This window comes from Scyliorhinus torazame, chromosome 1, assembly GCF_047496885.1.
Source record: "Scyliorhinus torazame isolate Kashiwa2021f chromosome 1, sScyTor2.1, whole genome shotgun sequence".
Classification (NCBI taxonomy): domain Eukaryota; kingdom Metazoa; phylum Chordata; class Chondrichthyes; order Carcharhiniformes; family Scyliorhinidae; genus Scyliorhinus; species Scyliorhinus torazame.
Window position 1 is genome coordinate 248,057,649 of NC_092707.1, and position 21,596 is coordinate 248,079,244.

The 21,596-nt window shown below is 61.4% G+C and overlaps 1 protein-coding gene across 3 annotated transcripts in view; it reads right to left on the reverse strand.

The window, feature by feature from the left end:
* galm (galactose mutarotase) overlaps positions 1–17,419 on the reverse strand; it is a 97,368-nt gene extending 79,949 nt beyond the window's left edge. The window contains exon 1 of one of the 3 annotated variants that reach the window (XM_072504344.1): positions 16,964–17,419. In XM_072504344.1, coding sequence (XP_072360445.1) covers positions 16,964–17,150 — 187 coding nt within the window. In that variant the 5' untranslated portion in view covers positions 17,151–17,419. The remainder of the gene's footprint in view (positions 1–16,963) is intronic. The other 2 variants (XM_072504351.1, XM_072504335.1) reach the window with 2 other exon arrangements.
* Positions 17,420–21,596: the final 4,177 nt, after the last annotated feature.

Below are 21,596 nucleotides of genomic sequence, written 5' to 3' on the forward strand. Positions count from 1 at the left end.
TCCATTTAATTACATTGTCCTCCATTTCTCTAACACTGTTACTTCTTCCAAATGCCCCTTGGAATCAGCAACTCACGTTTATAAAGCACTTTTAATGTAATCGAACATCCCATGGAGTTTCGTAAAACAAAAGTGGATGATGGGCTGAGGGAGTTGTGACGGGGCAACAGACAGAGTGATGGGAGTTGACCGGGGTGGGGTGACAGGGGTGCGTGCCAATATGGAGATGAGACAAGGGTGGAGATGGGGTAGTGAGCCAGGGTTCTCATTGGAGGGTGAGACGGGGATGTGAGTTGAGGGGCTTGGCAACAAAGGAAGGGTGGGGAGTTCCGTTAGCGGCCATGACCTGCTAGGTCGCGCGAACGGCAGCTGCCGCCGGGATCGGTTTTCGGGCCGCTAAAAGGAGCGGCAGCGGTAATTGACAGGAGGGACTGGCAGGAACGGACGTGGGAGAGGCTCCCCCGGTGGTGCACAGAGAGAACCAGGAGCGGAGCCGGCAGACGTGCAAACCCGGGGAAGAAGGTCGAGAAGGTCCGGGAGGACAAAATGACGGCCAGAGAAGATCGAGGTGTGGGCCCAGTGGGCCAGAGAACAGCAGGAGCTCCTTAAAAACTGCTTCATGGACTTCCGGTTGCTTTTTTAAAAATATATTTTATTAAAGTTTTCAAACACAATTTTTCCACTTTACAAATCAACATAAGAGATAACACAATAACTAATAAGTAACATTTTTTAAATAAAATAGTGAACTAGCAAAGTAACAAGAAATAGTGCTCCCCCCCCCCCCCCCTCGGCTGCTGCTGCTGACGATCTATTTTCCCCTAACTTTCCGCGAGATAGTCAAGGAACGGTTCCCACCGCCTGGAGACCCCCTGAACCGATCCTCTCATCGCAAACTTCATCCGTTCCAGTTTTATGAACCCTGCATTGTCGTTTATCCAGGCCTCCACGCCGGGGGGTTTCGCTTCCTTCCACATAAGAAAGATCCTTCGCCGGGCTACCAGGGACGCAAAGGCCTCTTTCGCCTCCTGCACTCACGGCTCTTCCGCTACCCCAAATATAGCTAACCGCCAGCCTGGCTTGACCCGGACCTTCACCACCTTTGAAATCACTTTTGCCACTCCCCTCCAGTACTCATCCAGTGTCGAACATGACCAGAACTTGTGTGTGGTTCGCCGGGCTTCCCAAGCACCTCCTGTACCTGTCCTCCACTCCGAAGAACCTGCTCAGTCTTGCTCCCGTCGTGTGTGCTCTGTGTAGAACCTTGAATTGTATCAGGCTAAGCCTGGCACACGAGGAAGAGGAATTTACCCCACTTAAGGCATCAGCCCACAGCCCCTCCTCAATCTCCTCCCCCAGCTCTACTTCCCAATTTCCTTTCAGCTCCTCTACCAGAAACCTGGCTCAGCGGGACGGAGAATCCCAACGGCGTGCTGAACCAGAAACCCGGCGGGACGGAGAATCCCAACGGCGTGCTGAACCAGAAACCTGGCGGGACGGAGAATCCCAACGGCGTGCTGAACCAGAAACCTGGCGCGGCGGGACGGAGAATCCCAACGGCGTGCTGAACCAGAAACCCGGCGGGACGGAGAATCCCAACGGCGTGCTGAACCAGAAACCTGGCGGGACGGAGAATCCCAACGGCGTGCTGAACCAGAAACCTGGCGCGGCGGGACGGAGAATCCCAACGGCGTGCTGAACCAGAAACCTGGCGGGACGGAGAATCCCAACGGCGTGCTGAACCAGAAACCTGGCGCGGCGGGACGGAGAATCCCAACGGCGTGCTGAACCAGAAACCTGGCGGGATGGAGAATCGCAACGGCGTGCTGAACCAGAAACCTGGCTCGGCGGGACGGAGAATCCCAACGGCGTGCTGAACAAGAAACCTGGCGGGACGGAGAATCCAACGGCGTGCTGAACCAGAAACCTGGCGGGATGGAGAATCCCAACGGCGTGCTGAACCAGAAACCTGGCGTGGCGGGACGGAGAATCCGAAAGGCTTGCTGAACCAGAAACCTGGCACACGGAGAATCCCAACGGCGTGCTGAACCAGAAACCTGGCTCGGCGGGACGGAGAATCCCAACGGCGTGCTGAACCAGAAACCTGGCACACGGAGAATCCCAACGGCGTGCTGAACCAGAAACCTGGCGTGGCGGGACGGAGAATCCGAAAGGCTTGCTGAACCAGAAACCTGGCACACGGAGAATCCCAACGGCGTGCTGAACCAGAAACCTGGCTCGGCGGGACGGAGAATCCCAACGGCGTGCTGAACCAGAAACCTGGCACACGGAGAATCCCAACGGCGTGCTGAACCAGAAACCTGGCTCGGCGGGACGGAGAATCCCAACGGCGTGCTGAACCAGAAACCTGGCTCGGCGGGACGGAGAATCCGAAAGGCTTGCTGAACCAGAAACCTGGCTCGGCGGGACGGAGAATCCCAACGGCGTGCTGAACCAGAAACCTGGCTCGGCGGGACGGAGAATCCCAACGGCGTGCTGAACCAGAAACCCTGGCGGGACGGAGAATCGCAACGGCGTGCTGAACCAGAAACCTGGGGGCGGGACGGAGATACCCAACGGCGCGCTGAACCAGAAACCTGGCTCGGCGGGATGGAGAATCGCAACGGCGCGCTGAACCAGAAACCTGGCTCGGGGGGACAGAGAATCCCAACGGCGTGCTGAACCAGGAACCTGGCGCGGCGGGACAGAGAATCCCAACGGCGTGCTGAACCAGAAACCTGGCGGGACGGAGAATCCCAACGGCGTGCTGAACCAGAAACCTGGCTCGGCGGGACGGAGAATCCCAACGGCGTGCTGTACCAGAAACCTGGCTCGGCGGGACGGAGAATCCCAACGGCGTGCTGAACCAGGAACCTGGCGGGACGGAGAATCCCAACGGCGTGCTGAACCAGAAACCTGGCTCGGCGAGATGGAGAATCCCAACGGCGTGGTGAACCAGAAACCTGGCGCGGCGGGACGGAGAATCCCAACGGCGTGCTGAACCAGAAACCTGGCTCGGCGGGACGGAGAATCCCAACGGCGTGCTGAACCAGAAACCTGGCGGGACGGAGAATCGCAACGGCGTGCTGGACCAGAAACCCGGCTCGGCGGGACGGAGAATCCCAACGGCGTGCTGAACCAGAAACCTGGCTCGGCGGGACGGAGAATCCCAACGGCATGCTGAACCAGAAACCTGGCCGGATGGAGAATCCCAACGGCGTGCTGAACCAGAAACCTGGCCGGATGGAGAATCCCAACGGCGTGCTGAACCAGAAACCTGGCTCGGCGGGACGGAGAATCCCAACGGCGTGCTGTACCAGAAACCTGGCTCGGCGGGACGGAGAATCCCAACGGCGTGCTGAACCAGGAACCTGGCACACGGAGAATCCCAACGGCGTGCTGAACCAGAAAACTGGCTCGGCGGGACGGAGAATCCGAAAGGCTTGCTGAACCAGAAACCTGGCGCGGCGGGACGGAGAATCCCAACGGCGTGCTGAACCAGAAACCTGGCGCGGCGGGACGGAGAATCCCAACGGCGTGCTGAACTAGAAACCTGGCGCGGCGGGACGGAGAATCCCAACGGCGTGCTGAACCAGGAACCTGGCGCGGGGGGGGGGGGGGGGGGGGGGGGGGGGGGGGACGGAGAATCCAACGGCGTGCTGAACCAGAAACCTGGCTCGGCGGGACGGAGAATCCCAACGGCGTGCTGAACCAGAAACCTGGCGGGATAGAGAATCCCAACGTCGTGCTGACCAGAAACCTGGCTCGGCGGGACGGAGAATCCCAACGGCGTGCTGAACCAGAAACCTGGCTCGGGGGGACAGAGAATCCCAACGGCGTGCTGAACCAGAAACCTGGCTCGGCGGGACGGAGAATCCCAACGGCGTGCTGAACCAGAAACCTGGCTCGGCGGGACGGAGAATCCCAACGGCGTGCTGAACCAGAAACCTGGCGGGACGGGACGGAGAATCCCAACGGCGTGCTGAACCAGAAACCTGGCGGGACGGGACGGAGAATCCCAACGGCGTGCTGAACAGGAACCTGGCGGGACGGGACGGAGAATCCAACGGCGTGCTGAACCAGGAACCTGGCTCGGCGGGACGGAGAATCCCAACGGCGTGCTGAACCAGAAACCTGGCGCCGGGGGGGGGGGGGACGGAGAATCCCAACGGCGTGCTGAACCAGAAACCTGGCGGGACGGAGAATCCCAACGGCGTGCTGAACCAGAAACCTGGCGGGACGGAGAATCCCAACGTCGTGCTGAACCAGAAACCTGGCTCGGCGGGACAGAGAATCCCAACGGCGTGCTGAACCAGAAACCTGGCGGGACGGAGATCATCCCAACGGCGTGCTGAACCAGAAACCTGGCTCGGCGGGACGGAGAATCCCAACGGCGTGCTGAACCAGAAACCTGGGGGACGGGACGGAGAATCCCAACGGCGTGCTGAACCAGGAACCTGGCGGGACGGGACGGAGAATCCCAACGGCGTGCTGAACCAGAAACCTGGGGGACGGGACGGAGAATCCCAACGGCGTGCTGAACCAGGAACCTGGCGGGACGGGACGGAGAATCCCAACGGCGTGCTGAACCAGGAACCTGGCTCGGCGGGACGGAGAATCCCAACGGCGTGCTGAACCAGGAACCTGGCGCGGGGGGGACGGGGGACGGAGAATCCCAACGGCGTGCTGAACCAGAAACCTGGCGGGACGGAGAATCCCAACGGCGTGCTGAACCAGAAACCTAGCGGGATGGAGAATCCCAACGGCGTGCTGAACCAGAAACCTAGCTCGGCGGGACGGAGAATCCCAACGGCGTGCTGAACCAGAAACCTGGCTCGGCGGGACGGAGAATCCCAACGGCGTGCTGAACCAGAAACCCGCGCGGTGTGGGGGGGAGTACCGTGTGGGGGGGAGTACCGTGTGGGGGGGAGTACCGTGTGGGGGGGAGTACCGTGTGGGGGGAGTACCGTGTGGGGGGGAGTACCGTGTGGGGGGGGAGTACCGTGTGGGGGGAGTACCGTGTGGGGGGGAGTACCGTGTGGGGGGGAGTACCGTGTGGGGGGGAGTACCGTGTGGGGGGGAGTACCGTGTGGGGGGGAGTACCGTGTGGGGGGGAGTAACGTGTGGGGGGAGTACCGTGTGGGGGGGAGTACCGTGTGGGGGGGAGTACCGTGTGGGGGGGAGTACCGTGTGGGGGGAGTACCGTGTGGGGGGAGTACCGTGTGGGGGGGGAGTACCGTGTGGGGGGGAGTACCGTGTGGGGGGGAGTACCGTGTGGGAGAGCCGTGTGGGGGGGAGTACCGTGTGGGGGGAGTACCGTGTGGGGGGGAGTACCGTGTGGGGGGGAGTACCGGTGTGGGGGGGAGTACCGTGTGGGGGGGAGTACCGTGTGGGGGGGAGTACCGTGTGGGGGGGAGTACCGTGTGGGGGGGAGTACCGTGTGGGGGGGAGTACCGTGTGGGGGGGAGTACCGTGTGGGGGGGAGTACCGTGTGGGGGGGAGTACCGTGTGGGGGGGAGTACCGTGTGGGGGGGGAGTACCGTGTGGGGGGGAGTACCGTGTGGGGGGGAGTACCGTGTGGGGGGGAGTACCGTGTGGGGGGGAGTACCGTGTGGGGGGGAGTACCGTGTGGGGGGGAGTACCGTGTGGGGGGGAGTACCGTGTGGGGGGGAGTACCGTGTGGGGGGGAGTACCGTGTGGGGGGGAGTACCGTGTGGGGGGAGTACCGTGTGGGGGGGAGTACCGTGTGGGGGGGAGTACCGTGTGGGGGGAGTACCGTGTGGGGGGGAGTACCGTGTGGGGGGGAGTACCGTGTGGGGGGGAGTACCGTGTGGGGGGAGGTACCGTGTGGGGGGGTAGTACCGTGTGGGGGGGAGTACCGTGTGGGGGGGAGTACCGTGTGGGGGGGAGTACCGTGTGGGGGGGAGTACCGTGTGGGGGGGAGTACCGTGTGGGGGGGAGTACCGTGTGGGGGGGAGTACCGTGTGGGGGGGAGTACCGTGTGGGGGGGAGTACCGTGTGGGGGGGAGTACCGTGTGGGGGGGAGTACGTGTGGGGGGGAGTACCGTGTGGGGGGGAGTACCGTGTGGGGGGGAGTACCGTGTGGGGGGGAGTACCGTGTGGGGGGGGAGTACCGTGTGGGGGGGAGTACCGTGTGTGGGGGGAGTACCGTGTGGGGGGGAGTAACCGGTGGGGGGGAGTACCGTGTGGGGGGAGTACCGTGTGGGGGGGAGTACCGTGTGGGGGGGAGTACCGTGTGGGGGGGAGTACCGTGTGGGGGGGAGTACCGTGTGGGGGGAGTACCGTGTGGGGGGGAGTACCGTGTGGGGGGGAGTACCGGTGTGGGGGGGGAGTACCGTGTGGGGGGGAGTACCGTGTGGGGGGGAGTACCGTGTGGGGGGGAGTACCGTGTGGGGGGGAGTACCGTGTGGGGGGGAGTACCGTGTGGGGGGGAGTACCGTGTGGGGGGGGAGTACCGTGTGGGGGGGGAGTACCGTGTGGGGGGGAGTACCGTGTGGGGGGGAGTACCGTGTGGGGGGGAGTACCGTGTGGGGGGGAGTACCGTGTGGGGGGGAGTACCGTGTGGGGGGAGTACCGTGTGGGGGGGAGTACCGTGTGGGGGGGAGTACCGTGTGGGGGGAGTACCGTGTGGGGGGGGAGTACCGTGTGGGGGGGAGTACCGTGTGGGGGGGGAGTACCGTGTGGGGGGAGTACCGTGTGGGGGGGAGTACCGTGTGGGGGGGAGTACCGTGTGGGGGGGAGTACCGTGTGGGGGGAGTACCGTGTGGGGGGGAGTACCGTGTGGGGGGAGTACCGTGTGGGGGGGAGTACCGTGTGGGGGGGAGTACCGTGTGGGGGGGGAGTACCGTGTGGGGGGGAGTACCGTGTGGGGGGGAGTACCGTGTGGGGGGAGTACCGTGTGGGGGGGAGTACCGTGTGGGGGGGAGTACCGTGTGGGGGGGAGTACCGTGTGGGGGGGGAGTACCGTGTGGGGGGGAGTACCGTGTGGGGGGAGTACCGTGTGGGGGGGGAGTACCGTGTGGGGGGGAGTACCGTGTGGGGGGGAGTACCGTGTGGGGGGGGAGTACCGTGTGGGGGGAGTACCGTGTGGGGGGGAGTACCGTGTGGGGGGGAGTACCGTGTGGGGGGGAGTACCGTGTGGGGGGGAGTACCGTGTGGGGGGGAGTACCGTGTGGGGGGAGTACCGTGTGGGGGGAGTACCGTGTGGGGGGAGTACCGTGTGGGGGGAGTACCGTGTGGGGGGGAGTACCGTGTGGGGGGGAGTCCGTGTGGGGGGGGAGTACCGTGTGGGGGGGAGTACCGTGTGGGGGGGAGTACGTGTGGGGGGGAGTACCGTGTGGGGGGGAGTACCGTGTGGGGGGGAGTACCGTGTGGGGGGGAGTACCGTGTGGGGGGGAGTACCGTGTGGGGGGGCAGTACCGTGTGGGGGGGAGTACCGTGTGGGGGGGAGTACCGTGTGGGGGGGAAGTACCGTGTGGGGGGGAGTACCGTGTGGGGGGGAGTACCGTGTGGGGGGAGTACCGTGTGGGGGGGGCGGGGAGTACCGTGTGGGGGGGAGTACCGTGTGGGGGGGAGTACCGTGTGGGGGGGAGTACCGTGTGGGGGGGAGTACCGAGTACGTGTGGGGGGGAGTACCGTGTGGGGGGAGTACCGTGTGGGGGGGAGTACCGTGTGGGGGGAGTACCGTGTGGGGGGGAGTACCGTGTGGGGGGGAGTACCGTGTGGGGGGGGAGTACCGTGTGGGGGGGAGTACCGTGTGGGGGGGAGTACCGTGTGGGGGGGAGTACCGTGTGGGGGGGAGTACCGTGTGGGGGGGAGTACCGTGTGGGGGGGAGTACCGTGTGGGGGGAGTACGTGTGGGGGGGAAGTACCGTGTGGGGGGAGTACCGTGTGGGGGGGAGTACCGTGTGGGGGGGAGTACCGTGTGGGGGGGAGTACCGTGTGGGGGGAGTACCGTGTGGGGGGGAGTACCGTGTGGGGGGGAGTACCGTGTGGGGGGGAGTACCGTGTGGGGGGGAGTACCGTGTGGGGGGGAGTACCGTGTGGGGGGGAGTACCGTGTGGGGGGGAGTACCGTGTGGGGGGGAGTACCGTGTGGGGGGGAGTACCGTGTGGGGGGGAGTACCGTGTGGGGGGGAGTACCGTGTGTGGGGGGGGAGTACCGTGTGGGGGGGAGTACCGTGTGGGGGGGAGTACCGTGTGGGGGGGAGTACCGTGTGGGGGGGAGTAACCGTGTGGGGGGGAGTACCGTGTGGGGGGGAGTACCGTGTGGGGGGGAGTACCGTGTGGGGGGGAGTACCGTGTGGGGGGGAGTACCGTGTGGGGGGGAGTACCGTGTGGGGGGGAGTACCGTGTGGGGGGGAGTACCGTGTGGGGGGGAGTACCGTTGTGGGGGGGGAGTACCGTGTGGGGGGGAGTACCGTGTGGGGGGAGTACCGTGTGGGGGGAGTACCGTGTGGGGGGGAGTACCGTGTGGGGGGGAGTACCGTGTGGGGGGAGTACCGTGTGGGGGGAGTACCGTGTGGGGGGAGTACCGTGTGGGGGGAGTACCGTGTGGGGGGAGTACCGTGTGGGGGGAGTACCGTGTGGGGGGAGTACCGTGTGGGGGGAGTACCGTGTGGGGGGAGTACCGTGTGGGGGGAGTACCGTGTGGGGGAGTACCGTGTGGGGGAGTACCGTGTGGGGGGGAGTACCGTGTGGGGGGAGTACCGTGTGGGGGGAGTACCGTGTGGGGGGAGTACCGTGTGGGGGGGGAGTACCGTGTGGGGGGAGTACCGTGTGGGGGGAGTACCGTGTGGGGGGAGTACCGTGTGGGGGGAGTACCGTGTGGGGGGAGTACCGTGTGGGGGGAGTACCGTGTGGGGGGAGTACCGTGTGGGGGGAGTACCGTGTGGGGGAGTACCGTGTGGGGGGAGTACCGTGTGGGGGGAGTACCGTGTGGGGGGAGTACCGTGTGGGGGAGTACCGTGTGGGGGGAGTACCGTGTGGGGGGAGTACCGTGTGGGGGGAGTACCGTGTGGGGGGAGTACCGTGTGGGGGGAGTACCGTGTGGGGGGAGTACCGTGTGGGGGGAGTACCGTGTGGGGGGAGTACCGTGTGGGGGGAGCCGTGTGGGGGGAGTACCGTGTGGGGGGAGTACCGTGTGGGGGGAGTACCGTGTGGGGGGAGTACCGTGTGGGGGGAGTACCGTGTGGGGGGAGTACCGTGTGGGGGGAGTACCGTGTGGGGGAGTACCGTGTGGGGGGAGTACCGTGTGGGGGGAGTACCGTGTGGGGGGAGTACCGTGTGGGGGGAGTACCGTGTGGGGGGAGTACCGTGTGGGGGAGTACAGTGTGGGGGAGTACAGTGTGGGGGAGTACAGTGTGGGGGAGTACAGTGTGGGGGGAGTACAGTGTGGGGGGAGTACAGTGTGGGGGGAGTACAGTGTGGGGGGAGTACAGTGTGGGGGGAGTACAGTGTGGGGGGAGTACAGTGTGGGGGGAGTACAGTGTGGGGGGAGTACAGTGTGGGGGAGTACAGTGTGGGGGGAGTACAGTGTGGGGGGAGTACAGTGTGGGGGGAGTACAGTGTGGGGGGAGTACAGTGTGGGGGGAGTACAGTGTGGGGGGAGTACAGTGTGGGGGGAGTACAGTGTGGGGGGAGTACAGTGTGGGGGAGTACAGTGTGGGGGGAGTACAGTGTGGGGGGAGTACAGTGTGGGGGAGTACAGTGTGGGGGGAGTACAGTGTGGGGGAGTACAGTGTGGGGGGAGTACAGTGTGGGGGGAGTACAGTGTGGGGGGAGTACAGTGTGGGGGGAGTACAGTGTGGGGGGAGTACAGTGTGGGGGAGTACAGTGTGGGGGGAGTACAGTGTGGGGGAGTACAGTGTGGGGGGAGTACAGTGTGGGGGGAGTACAGTGTGGGGGGAGTACAGTGTGGGGGGAGTACAGTGTGGGGGGAGTACAGTGTGGGGGGAGTACAGTGTGGGGGGAGTACAGTGTGGGGGGAGTACAGTGTGGGGGGAGTACAGTGTGGGGGAGTACAGTGTGGGGGGAGTACAGTGTGGGGGGAGTACAGTGTGGGGGGAGTACAGTGTGGGGGAGTACAGTGTGGGGGGAGTACAGTGTGGGATGGGGGTGAGTACAGTGTGGGATGGGGTGAGTACAGTGTGGGATGGGGGTGAGTACAGTGTGGGATGGGGGGGTGAGTACAGTGTGGGATGGGGGGTGAGTACAGTGTGGGATGGGGTGAGTACAGTGTGGGATGGGGGGGTGAGTACAGTGTGGGATGGGGTGGGGGGTGTACAGTGTGGGATGGGGGGGGTGTACAGTGTGGGATGGGGGGGGAGTACAGTGTGGGATGGGGGGGAGTACAGTGTGGGATGGGGGGGGAGTACAGTGTGGGATGGGGGGGGGAGTACAGTGTGGGATGGGGGGGGAGTACAGTGTGGGATGGGGGGGGGGAGTACAGTGTGGGATGGGGGGAGTACAGTGTGGGATGGGGGGAGTACAGTGTGGGATGGGGGGAGTACAGTGTGGGATGGGGGGGAGTACAGTGTGGGATGGGGGGGAGTACAGTGTGGGATGGGGGGGAGTACAGTGTGGGATGGGGGGGAGTACAGTGTGGGATGGGGGGGGAGTACAGTGTGGGATGGGGGGGGGAGTACAGTGTGGGATGGGGGGGGAGTACAGTGTGGGATGGGGGGGGAGTACAGTGTGGGATGGGGGGGTGTACAGTGTGGGATGGGGGGGGGAGTACAGTGTGGGATGGGGGGGGGGGGGAGTACAGAGTGGGATTGGGAGTGGGAGTACAGTGTGGGATGGGGGGGAGAGTACAGTGTGGGATGGGGGGGGGAGAGTACAGTGTGGGATGGGGGGGGAGTACAGTGTGGGATGGGGGGGAGTACAGTGTGGGATGGGGGGGGGGAGTACAGTGTGGGATGGGGGGGGAGTACAGTGTGGGATGGGGGGGGAGTACAGTGTGGGATGGGGGGGGAGTACAGTGTGGATGGGGGTGGGGGGAGTACAGTGTGGGATGGGGGTGGGGGGGAGTACAGTGTGGGATGGGGGTGGGGGGGGAGTACAGTGTGGGATGGGGGGGGGGGGGAGTACAGTGTGGGAAGAGGGGGGGGGGGAGTACAGTGTGATGGGGGGGAGTACAGTGTGGGATGGGGGAGTACAGTGTGGGATGGGGGGGGAGTACAGTGTGGGATGGGGGAGTACAGTGTGGGATGGGGGGAGTACAGTGTGGGATGGGGGGAGTACAGTGTGGGATGGGGGGAGTACAGTGTGGGATGGGGGGGAGTACAGTGTGGGATGGGGGGAGTACAGTGTGGGATGGGGGGAGTACAGTGTGGGATGGGGGGAGTACAGTGTGGGATGGGGGGAGTACAGTGTGGGATGGGGGGAGTACAGTGTGGGATGGGGGGAGTACAGTGTGGATGGGGGGAGTACAGTGTGGGATGGGGGGAGTACAGTGTGGGATGGGGGGAGTACAGTGTGGGATGGGGGGAGTACAGTGTGGGATGGGGGGGGAGGAGTACAGTGTGGGATGGGGGGGGGGAGTACAGTGTGGGATGGGGGGGGGAGTACAGTGTGGGATGGGGGAGGGGGGAGTACAGTGTGGGATGGGGGGGGAGTACAGTGTGGGATGGGGGGGGGGAGTACAGTGTGGGATGGGGAGGGGGGAGTACAGTGGGGGATGGGGGGGGGGGAGTACAGTGTGGGATGGGGGGGGGAGTACAGTGTGGGATGGGGGGGGGGGAGTACAGTGTGGGATGGGGGGGGGGAGTACAGTGTGGGATGGGGGGGGGGGGGGAGTACAGTGTGGGATGGGGGGGGGGGAGTACAGTGTGGGATGGGGGGGGAGTACAGTGTGGGATGGGGGGAGTACAGTGTGGGATGGGGGGGGGGAGTACAGTGTGGGATGGGGGGGGGGAGTACAGTGTGGGATGGGGGGGGGGGAGTACAGTGTGGGATGGGGGGGGGGAGTACAGTGTGGGATGGGGGGGGGGAGTACAGTGTGGGATGGGGGGGGGGAGTACAGTGTGGGGGGGAGTACAGTGTGGGGGGGGGAGAACAGTGTGGGGAGGGAGAACAGTGTGGGGGGGGAGAACAGTGTGGGGGGGGGAGAACAGTGTGGGGGGGGAGAACAGTGTGGGGGGGGAGAACAGTGTGGGGGGGGAGAACAGTGTGGGGGGGGAGAACAGTGTGGGGGGGGAGAACAGTGTGGGGGGGGAGAACAGTGTGGGGGGGGAGAACAGTGTGGGGGGGGAGAACAGTGTGGGGGGGGAGAACAGTGTGGGGGGGGAGAACAGTGTGGGGGGGGAGAACAGTGTGGGGGGGGAGAACAGTGTGGGGGGGGAGAACAGTGTGGGGGGGGAGTACAGTGTGGGGGGGAGTACAGTGTGGGGGGGAGTACAGTGTGGGGGGAGTACAGTGTGGGGGGAGTACAGTGTGGGGGGGGAGTACAGTGTGGGGGGGAGTACAGTGTGGGGGGGAGTACAGTGTGGGGGGGAGTACAGTGTGGGGGGGAGTACAGTGTGGGGGGGAGTACAGTGTGGGGGGGAGTACAGTGTGGGGGGGAGTACAGTGTGGGGGGAGTACAGTGTGGGGGGGAGTACAGTGTGGGGGGAGTACAGTGTGGGGGGGAGTACAGTGTGGGGGGGAGTACAGTGTGGGGGGGAGTACAGTGTGGGGGGGAGTACAGTGTGGGGGGGAGTACAGTGTGGGGGGGAGTACAGTGTGGGGGGAGTACAGTGTGGGGGGGAGTACAGTGTGGGGGGGAGTACAGTGTGGGGGGGAGGTACAGTGTGGGGGGGAGTACAGTGTGGGGGGGAGTACAGTGTGGGGGGGAGTACAGTGTGGGGGGGGAGTACAGTGTGGGGGGGAGTACAGTGTGGGGGGGAGTACAGTGTGGGGGGGAGTACAGTGTGGGGGGGAGTACAGTGTGGGGGGGAGTACAGTGTGGGGGGAGTACAGTGTGGGGGGGAGTACAGTGTGGGGGGGAGTACAGTGTGGGGGGGAGTACAGTGTGGGGGGGAGTACAGTGTGGGGGGGAGTACAGTGTGGGGGGAGTACAGTGTGGGGGGGAGTACAGTGTGGGGGGGAGTACAGTGTGGGGGGGGAGTACAGTGTGGGGGGGAGTACAGTGTGGGGGGAGTACAGTGTGGGGGGAGTACAGTGTGGGGGGGAGTACAGTGTGGGGGGGAGTACAGTGTGGGGGGGAGTACAGTGTGGGGGGGAGTACAGTGTGGGGGGAGTACAGTGTGGGGGGAGTACAGTGTGGGGGGAGTACAGTGTGGGGGGAGTACAGTGTGGGGGGGAGTACAGTGTGGGGGGAGTACAGTGTGGGGGGGAGTACAGTGTGGGGGGAGTACAGTGTGGGGGGGAGTACAGTGTGGGGGGGAGTACAGTGTGGGGGGGGAGTACAGTGTGGGGGGGGAGTACAGTGTGGGGGGGGAGTACAGTGTGGGGGGGGAGTACAGTGTGGGGGGGAGTACAGTGTGGGGGGGGAGTACAGTGTGGGGGGGGGAGTACAGTGTGGGGGGGGGAGTACAGTGTGGGATGGGGGGGTGAGTACAGTGTGGGATGGGGTGGGGGTGTACAGTGTGGGATAGGGTGGGGGGTGTACAGTGTGGGATGGGGGGGGGGGGAGTACAGTGTGGGATGGGGGGGGAGTACAGTGTGGGATGGGGGGAGTACAGTGTGGGATGGGGGGGGGGGGGAGTACAGTGTGGGATGGGGGGGAGTACAGTGTGGGATGGGGGGGGAGAGTACAGTGTGGGATGGGGGGGAGTACAGTGTGGGATGGGGGGAGTACAGTGTGGGATGGGGGGGAGTACAGTGTGGGATGGGGGGAGTACAGTGTGGGATGGGGGGAGTACAGTGTGGGATGGGGGGAGTACAGTGTGGGATGGGGGGGGAGTACAGTGTGGGATGGGGGGGGAGTACAGTGTGGGATGGGGGGGGGGGAGTACAGTGTGGGATGGGGGGGGTGGGAGTACAGAGTGGGATTGGGAGTGGAGTACAGTGTGGGATGGGGGGAGAGTACAGTGTGGGATGGGGGGGAGAGTACAGTGTGGGATGGGGGGGGAGTACAGTGTGGGATGGGGGGGGGGGAGTACAGTGTGGGATGGGGGGGAGTACAGTGTGGGATGGGGGGAGTACAGTGTGGGATGGGGGGGGGGGGGAGTACAGTGTGGGATGGGGGGGGGAGTACAGTGTGGGATGGGGGTGGGGGGAGTACAGTGTGGGATGGGGGTGGGGGGGAGTACAGTGTGGGATGGGGGGGGGGGGAGTACAGTGTGGGATGGGGGAGTACAGTGTGGGATGGGGGGGGGAGTACAGTGTGGGATGGGGGGAGTACAGTGTGGGATGGGGGGAGTACAGTGTGGGATGGGGGGGGAGTACAGTGTGGGATGGGGGGAGTACAGTGTGGGATGGGGGGAGTACAGTGTGGGATGGGGGGAGTACAGTGTGGGATGGGGGGAGTACAGTGTGGGATGGGGGGAGTACAGTGTGGGATGGGGGGAGTACAGTGTGGGATGGGGGGGGGGGAGTACAGTGTGGGATGGGGGGGGGGAGTACAGTGTGGGATGGGGGGGGAGTACAGTGTGGGATGGGGGGGAGTACAGTGTGGGATGGGGGGGGAGTACAGTGTGGGATGGGGGGGGGAGTACAGTGTGGGATGGGGGGAGTACAGTGTGGGATGGGGGGGGAGTACAGTGTGGGATGGGGGGGGGAGTACAGTGTGGGATGGGGGGAGGGGGGAGTACAGTGTGGGATTGGGGGGGGGAGTACAGTGTGGCATGGGGGGGGAGTACAGTGTGGGATGGGGGGGGAGTACAGTGTGGGATGGGGGTGGGGGGAGTACAGTGTGGGATGGGGGTGGGGGGAGTACAGTGTGGGATGGGGGTGGGGGGGAGTACAGTGTGGGATGGGGGTGGGGGGGAGTACAGTGTGGGATGGGGGTGGGGGGGGGGGAGTACAGTGTGGGATGGGGGGGGGGGGGAGTACAGAGTGGGATGGGGTGGGGGGGGAGTACAGTGTGGGATGGGGTGGGGGGGGAGTACAGTGTGGGATGGGGGGGGGGGAGTACAGTGTGGAATGGGGGGGGGGAGTACAGTGTGGAATGGGGGGGGGGGGAGTACAGTGTGGGATGGGGGGGAGTACAGTGTGGAATGGGGGGGGGAGTACAGTGTGGGATGGGGGAGGGGGGAGTACAGTGTGGGATGGGGGGGGGAGTACAGTGTGGGATGGGGGGGGGGGAGTACAGTGTGGGATGGGGGGGGGGGGGGAGTACAGTGTGGGATGGGGGGGGGGGGGAGTACAGTGTGGGATGGGGGGGAGGAGTACAGTGTGGGATGGGGTGGAGGAGTACAGTGTGGGATGGGGGGGAGGAGTACAGTGTGGGATGGGGGGGGGAGTACAGTGTGGGATGGGGGGGGGGGAGTACAGTGTGGGATGGGGGGGGAGTACAGTGTGGGATGGGGGGGGGGGGGAGTACAGTGTGGGATGGGGGGGCGGGGAGTACAGTGTGGGATGGGGGGCGGGGAGTACAGTGTGGGATGGGGGGGAGTACAGTGTGGGATGGGGGAGGGGGGAGTACAGTGTGGGATGGGGGGGGGGGAGTACAGTGTGGGATGGGGGAGGGGGGAGTACAGTGTGGGATGGGGAGGGGGGAGTACAGTGGGGGATGGGGGGGGGAGTACAGTGGGGGATGGGGGGGGGGGGGAGTACAGTGGGGGATGGGGGGGGGGAGTACAGTGTGGGATGGGGGGCGGGGAGTACAGTGTGGGATGGGGGGGGGAGTACAGTGTGGGATGGGGGGGGGAGTACAGTGTGGGATGGGGGGGGGGGAGTACAGTGTGGGATGGGGGGGGGGGAGTACAGTGTGGGATGGGGGGGGGAGTACAGTGTGGGATGGGGGGGGGGGGAGTACAGTGTGGGATGGGGGGGGAGTACAGTGTGGGATGGGGGGGGGGGGAGTACAGTGTGGGATGGGGGGAGGGGAGTACAGTGTGGGATGGGGGGGGGGAGTACAGTGTGGGATGGGGGGGGGAGTACAGTGTGGGATGGGGGGGGAGTACAGTGTGGGATGGGGGGGGGGGGGGAGTAAAATGTGGGATGGGGGGGGGGGAGTACAGTGTGGGATGGGGGGGGGGGAGTACAGTGTGGGATGGGGGGGGGGAGTACAGTGTGGGATGGGGGGGGGAGTACAGTGTGGGATGGGGGGGGGGAGTACAGTGTGGGATGGGGGGGGGGAGTACAGTGTGGGATGGGGGGGAGTACAGTGTGGGATGGGGGGGGAGTACAGTGTGGGATGGGGGGGGGGGAGTACAGTGTGGGATGGGGGGGGGGGAGTACAGTGTGGGATGGGGGAGGGGGAGGAGTACAGTGTGGGATGGGGGGGGGGAGTACAGTGTGGGATGGGGGGGGGGAGTACAGTGTGGGATGGGGGGGGGGAGTACAGTGTGGGATGGGGGGGGGGGGGAGTACAGTGTGGGATGGGGGGGGGGGGGAGTACAGTGTGGGATGGGGGGGGGGGAGTACAGTGTGGGATGGGGGGGGGGAGTACAGTGTGGGATGGGGGGGGAGTACAGTGTGGGATGGGGGAGGGGGGAGTACAGTGTGGGATGGGGGGGGGGAGTACAGTGTGGGATGGGGGGGGGAGTACAGTGTGGGATGGGGGAGGGGGGAGTACAGTGTGGGATGGGGGGGGAGTACAGTGTGGGATGGGGGAGGGGGGAGTACAGTGTGAGGTGGGGGGGAAGTACAGAGTGGGATGGGGGTCGAATGGGAGATCCAGAATTTAGGAATGGATGCTCCTTATTTAGTTCTGACATTAGAACTGCCGACAGTTACATCCCATAATTACTCCCCTCCGGGCCGGGGTTGCCCCAGGACTGAGGAGCTGCCCGCCCTGCGGCGTGCAGGCCCGGGCGGGGAGCCGCAATGCCCACCTTGCAGGTTGTCGAAGCCCAGGACGATGTCCGCCATGTTGCCGTGCCGGTCGCCGGTCTCCAGGCTGCTGACGATGCCGCCCAGGCTCAGCACTCGCAGCGTGACCCCGCGGGAGCGCAGCGTGAAGCGCTCGACCGGCCTCCCGTCCGGCAGCTTCCCGAACACATCGCTGCTCACCTCGGTCATGGTGCAGGCGAGCGGCGGCGTGTCTCCCCCTGAGCCGGTTTGGGATGGGGGTGTCCGCTCTCGGGATCAATCGCTGACCCCCCGATTTAATAACGTCTCTTGTCAACAACAAAAAAGTTCATTCGGATTTTGCAAAACTATTCTTTCCTTTTGCCCTCCTTATACATTCGACCAAAAATAATATACGACAGGACCAACCGCCTTACAGTTTCCACAGGGGGAAAAACTACTGCGCTTACTTCCTTGTTAGTTTGGGAGGGAAGAGGAGGGTTGCCTGCAACAACAGCAAATGCCATGCTCTCGTTAATTCGCTCTCGGGATAATATGTTGGTGACTATATTTCCATTTATTACCAGCCCCTCCCAGTTGCTCTGGTAATTGTGGCGGTGTGATCATATTAGGGAGTTGTGAAAATTATTAAATAAGCTTTTTGTTGACTGGGGGAATGCAAAGAAAGGCTTTAGTAAAGCACTTTTGGAAGCCCCAAAGCAATTTACAGTCAATGTCTTCATTGGAGGTGCAGTCGCTCTGGGCAATTTGGGAAATAGGGATGCAATTGGGTTGAGTGCAGGAGGGCATACCAGGAACAGCACCTGGCATACCTTAAAATCCAGTGACACTACAACACAGGACAACTTGCGGGCCAAGCATAATAATAATAATCTTTATTAGTGTCACAAGTAGGCTTACATTAACACTGCAATGAAGTTATTGTGAAAATCCCCGTGAAATTGCTGGAGTCGATAATCATGGATAGGGTAACTGAACACCCCAAAAAATGTTGGTCAATCAGGGACAGCCAGCATGGATTTGTGTTTCAAAAATGTTTTTGAAGCGGTGACTAAGGTAGTGGATAGGGGAATATCTATGGATATTATTTATATGGACTTCCAGAAGACATTTGATAAAGTTCCACAAAAGAGACTGTTAACTAAGGTGGAAGCCCACGGCGTTGAAGGCAAATTATTGACATGATTAGGAAATTAGTTAAGTGACAGGTGACAGAGAGTGAGGCTAATGGGTAATTACTCTAATTGACAGGAGGTGACTAGTGGGGTACCACAGAGATTTGTGTTCAGGCCTCAGTTATTCACATTCATTAATGACTTAGATGATGGCATAGAAAGTCACATATACAAATTTACTGATGATACAAAATTAAGTGGCATTGTAGGTAAAGGTAAGGTCGCCATAGTCCCAGATGACCATAGGCTGCTTTCCCCTTTAAGGGGGAGAGCTGACTGGTGGTGATGTAACCTGCGGATCACCACACCTCGGGCGAGAGGCAAGGTTGAGAAGGCAGGCCTTCATGAATAATCTCAGCTGGTATGGGAATTGGATACGTGCTGCTGGCCTTGTTCTGCATTACGAGCCAGTTGTGTAGCTAAGTGAGCTAAACAAAATTGCCCCCTCCCCATTGTAGACAGCCTAGATGATAGCATAAAATTGCAAGGAGATATTGACAGATTAGGTGAATGGGCAAAGTTGTGGGAGATGGAATTCAATGGAAGCAAATGTGAGGTTGGACTTCCGGTGGCGGCCATGGAGTGAGCAGTCGCACATTTGGCAGTTCCCGCTCAAGGTGGTATTTTTCGGTCCTTTCCGTGTCTGAAGGGCAAAGTTTTGATTGGAAAGAGTGCCAGGAGAAGATGTAACTCCTCTGGTGTGGCTGGTGGATGGATCCACGAACTAGGAATGGGTCGAGAAGAAAGGAGCTGTTGGAGCAGGAGAGTCTTCATGGTGCACCACAGGCTAAGATGGCAGAGGGCGAATGGCCTGTTCGGCCCACCCAGTGGTCAGCAGAGCAGCTGGCGGAATTTTTAAATGCTAAGTTTGTCAGCAGAGGGGCAGCATGGTGGCGCAGTGGTTAGCACTGCTGCCTCACGTGCCAAAGTCCCAGGTTCGATCCCAGCTCTGGGTCACTGTCCGTGTGGAGTTTGCATATTCTCCCTGTGTTTGCGTGGGTTTCGCCCCCATAACCCAAAGATGTGCAGGGTGGGTGAATTGGTCACGCCAAATTGCCCCTTAATTAGAAAAAATGAATTGGGTATTCTAAATTTATATTTCCTTTAAATTGCCAGCAGAGAATGGAGACCTTGGAGGACCTGGCCAAGGTGGTGGAGTCAGTTAAAGCAGGTATTGAGAGAGTGGAGCAGAGGCTGGAGTTCCAGGGCCGGGCGATGCAGAAAGTGGAGGAGGCGGTGGGGTAGCACGAGGAGCAGCTGGCCTCATTGGTGGCCAAGGTGGGGGTGATGCAGGAGACCCTGAAGAGGGTGAAGGAGGAGGTGCAGGATCTGGAGAACCACTCCAGAAGGCAAAACATGAGGATTTTGGGGATGCCCGAAGGCATAGATGGGGGAGGGGGACCTTTGATCAGCCCCTGGTTGCCGACCGAGCGCACAGGGCGCTGGTGAGGAGGCCGCAAGGGGGCGAGTGTGGTGCGGTTGCACTGCTTTTTGGATAAAAAGAAGATTCTTTGGTGGGCGAGACAGATGAGGAGGTGCACCTGGGATGGGAACGAGCTGCGGGTTTATCAAGACCTGGAAGCAGAACTGGCGAAGAGGAGGGCCGGGTTTAATCGGGTCAAGGCTGTCCTCTTTAAGAAGGGGGGAAGTTTGGAGTGCTGTACCCGGACCGCCTCTGGGTGACTTTCAAGGAGCGAGAATATTATTTTAGTATGCCAGAGGAGGCGATGGAATTTCTGAGGGGTAATGGATTGGCAGGAGAAGAATATTGAATTTTGGAGGCGGTTGTGAGGAGGTTTCTGTGTTCTTGAGAAATGTTTCCCTTGAAATGTTTCTTTGGCTTTGATGGTGAGGTGTTTGGAGGACAGGTTTCTCTGGTGGGATGGAAGACCAAGGGTGAGAGCACTTTTTCTGGGTTTTTTTTTTTTGGGGGGGGGGGGAAGTGTGGATGAGGGCAGAGGGAAATTGAGGGGGGTAGGGGGTTTGGAGGCCTTGGGCAGGGGCTGCCATGCTAGCTGGGCAAGCTAGTTAATGGGAGTGCAGTGAGGGATGTTTTGTTTGGGAGAGTGGGGTAGGGGTTGCTTTGGCGCAGTTGGAAAAGGAGTGGTGAAGGTGGACATCCGAGGGTGGACCAGGAGAGTTGCGTGACACGAGCTGGGGGCTGGCCCAGAGTATGGTTGCTCAGCAGGGGAGGGGGCGGGGAGCTCCCCGACCAGGCTACTTATGTGCAACGTGAGGGGGCTGAATGGGCCGGTTAAACGGTCAGGTCTGTTAGCGCACCTGAGGAATCTGAAGATGGATGTGGCCTTCTTGCGGGAGACACATTTAAAGATAGGGGACCAGACAAGGTTGAGGAAAGGATGGGTAGGCCAGGTGTTCCACTCGGGACTGGACATGAAAACAAGGGGGTTGGCGGTGTTAATTGTTCAGTAATGGGTGAAGAGACATTGCAATTAGTTATCTCATTTATGTTAAGTATCCATTAATTGACACTGATTATGTAAAGGGACTTCAGGTGGCCTCTGTCAGGTGATGGATGGTTAGAGTTTTGTGCAAAGGCTGTTGGAATAAAATAAATGTGTGTTTGTGAAAAAGGAACAGAACTTTCGACTCTTCATATCACAGCAACTAAAACGTCTAACAATTGGTAGCAGAGGATGGTTGCTGTGTAAATGTGAAGGGTTGAAAGATACAACTTTTCCAGATCAAACCAAGGAGTGAGTGAGAAAAGAAAAAAAAAGAAGGGATATATGGCTGAACCGAGGATAAAGATGGCTGGATATGACTATCCCTTATTTTCTGAAAGGGAATCGTACGACCAATGCAGAAGTGCAGTCGTTGTGTGGACTAAGGTAACTGCTTTGGGAAAGAGAAAACAAGGTATGGCATTGGCTCTGTCTCCACCATATGGCAGTAAAATCCAAAACAACATGCTTTCTGTGCTGCAATTGGAAGAGTTAGACTCAGAAGAAGGTCTGGAGACTTTATTACATGATATGGATAAGATTTATAAGAAAGATGACGTGTTAAATGCGTATGAAGCATGGTCGGACTTTGATAAGTTCCGAAAAATGGAGGATATCTTCATGGAAGACTATACAATGGAATTTGGCAGACTATATAAAAGGCTGCAGAAACACAATCTGGAATTTCCACAGTCTGTGTTGGCCTTTAAATTACTTGACTGTGCTAGAGTGAGCAACATGGATAGGCTCCTGGTTTTGACAGGAGTTCAGTTTACTGATAAGGATACCTTATTCGAACAGATGACAAAAGCTTTACAAAAGTTTCTGGGGAAACATTCGATTCCGATGGCTCTGATGACCCAAATAGGTCAGCCTGCAATAAGGCAGAATATGGAAGATACACTACTAACAGGATGGCAAAATCGTATGGCTACGAACAGGGCTCCAGACTATAGAAGGAGACCGAGACAAGGAAATTATGAAGACAGAAATCCAGTTAGAACCTACAATAGGAA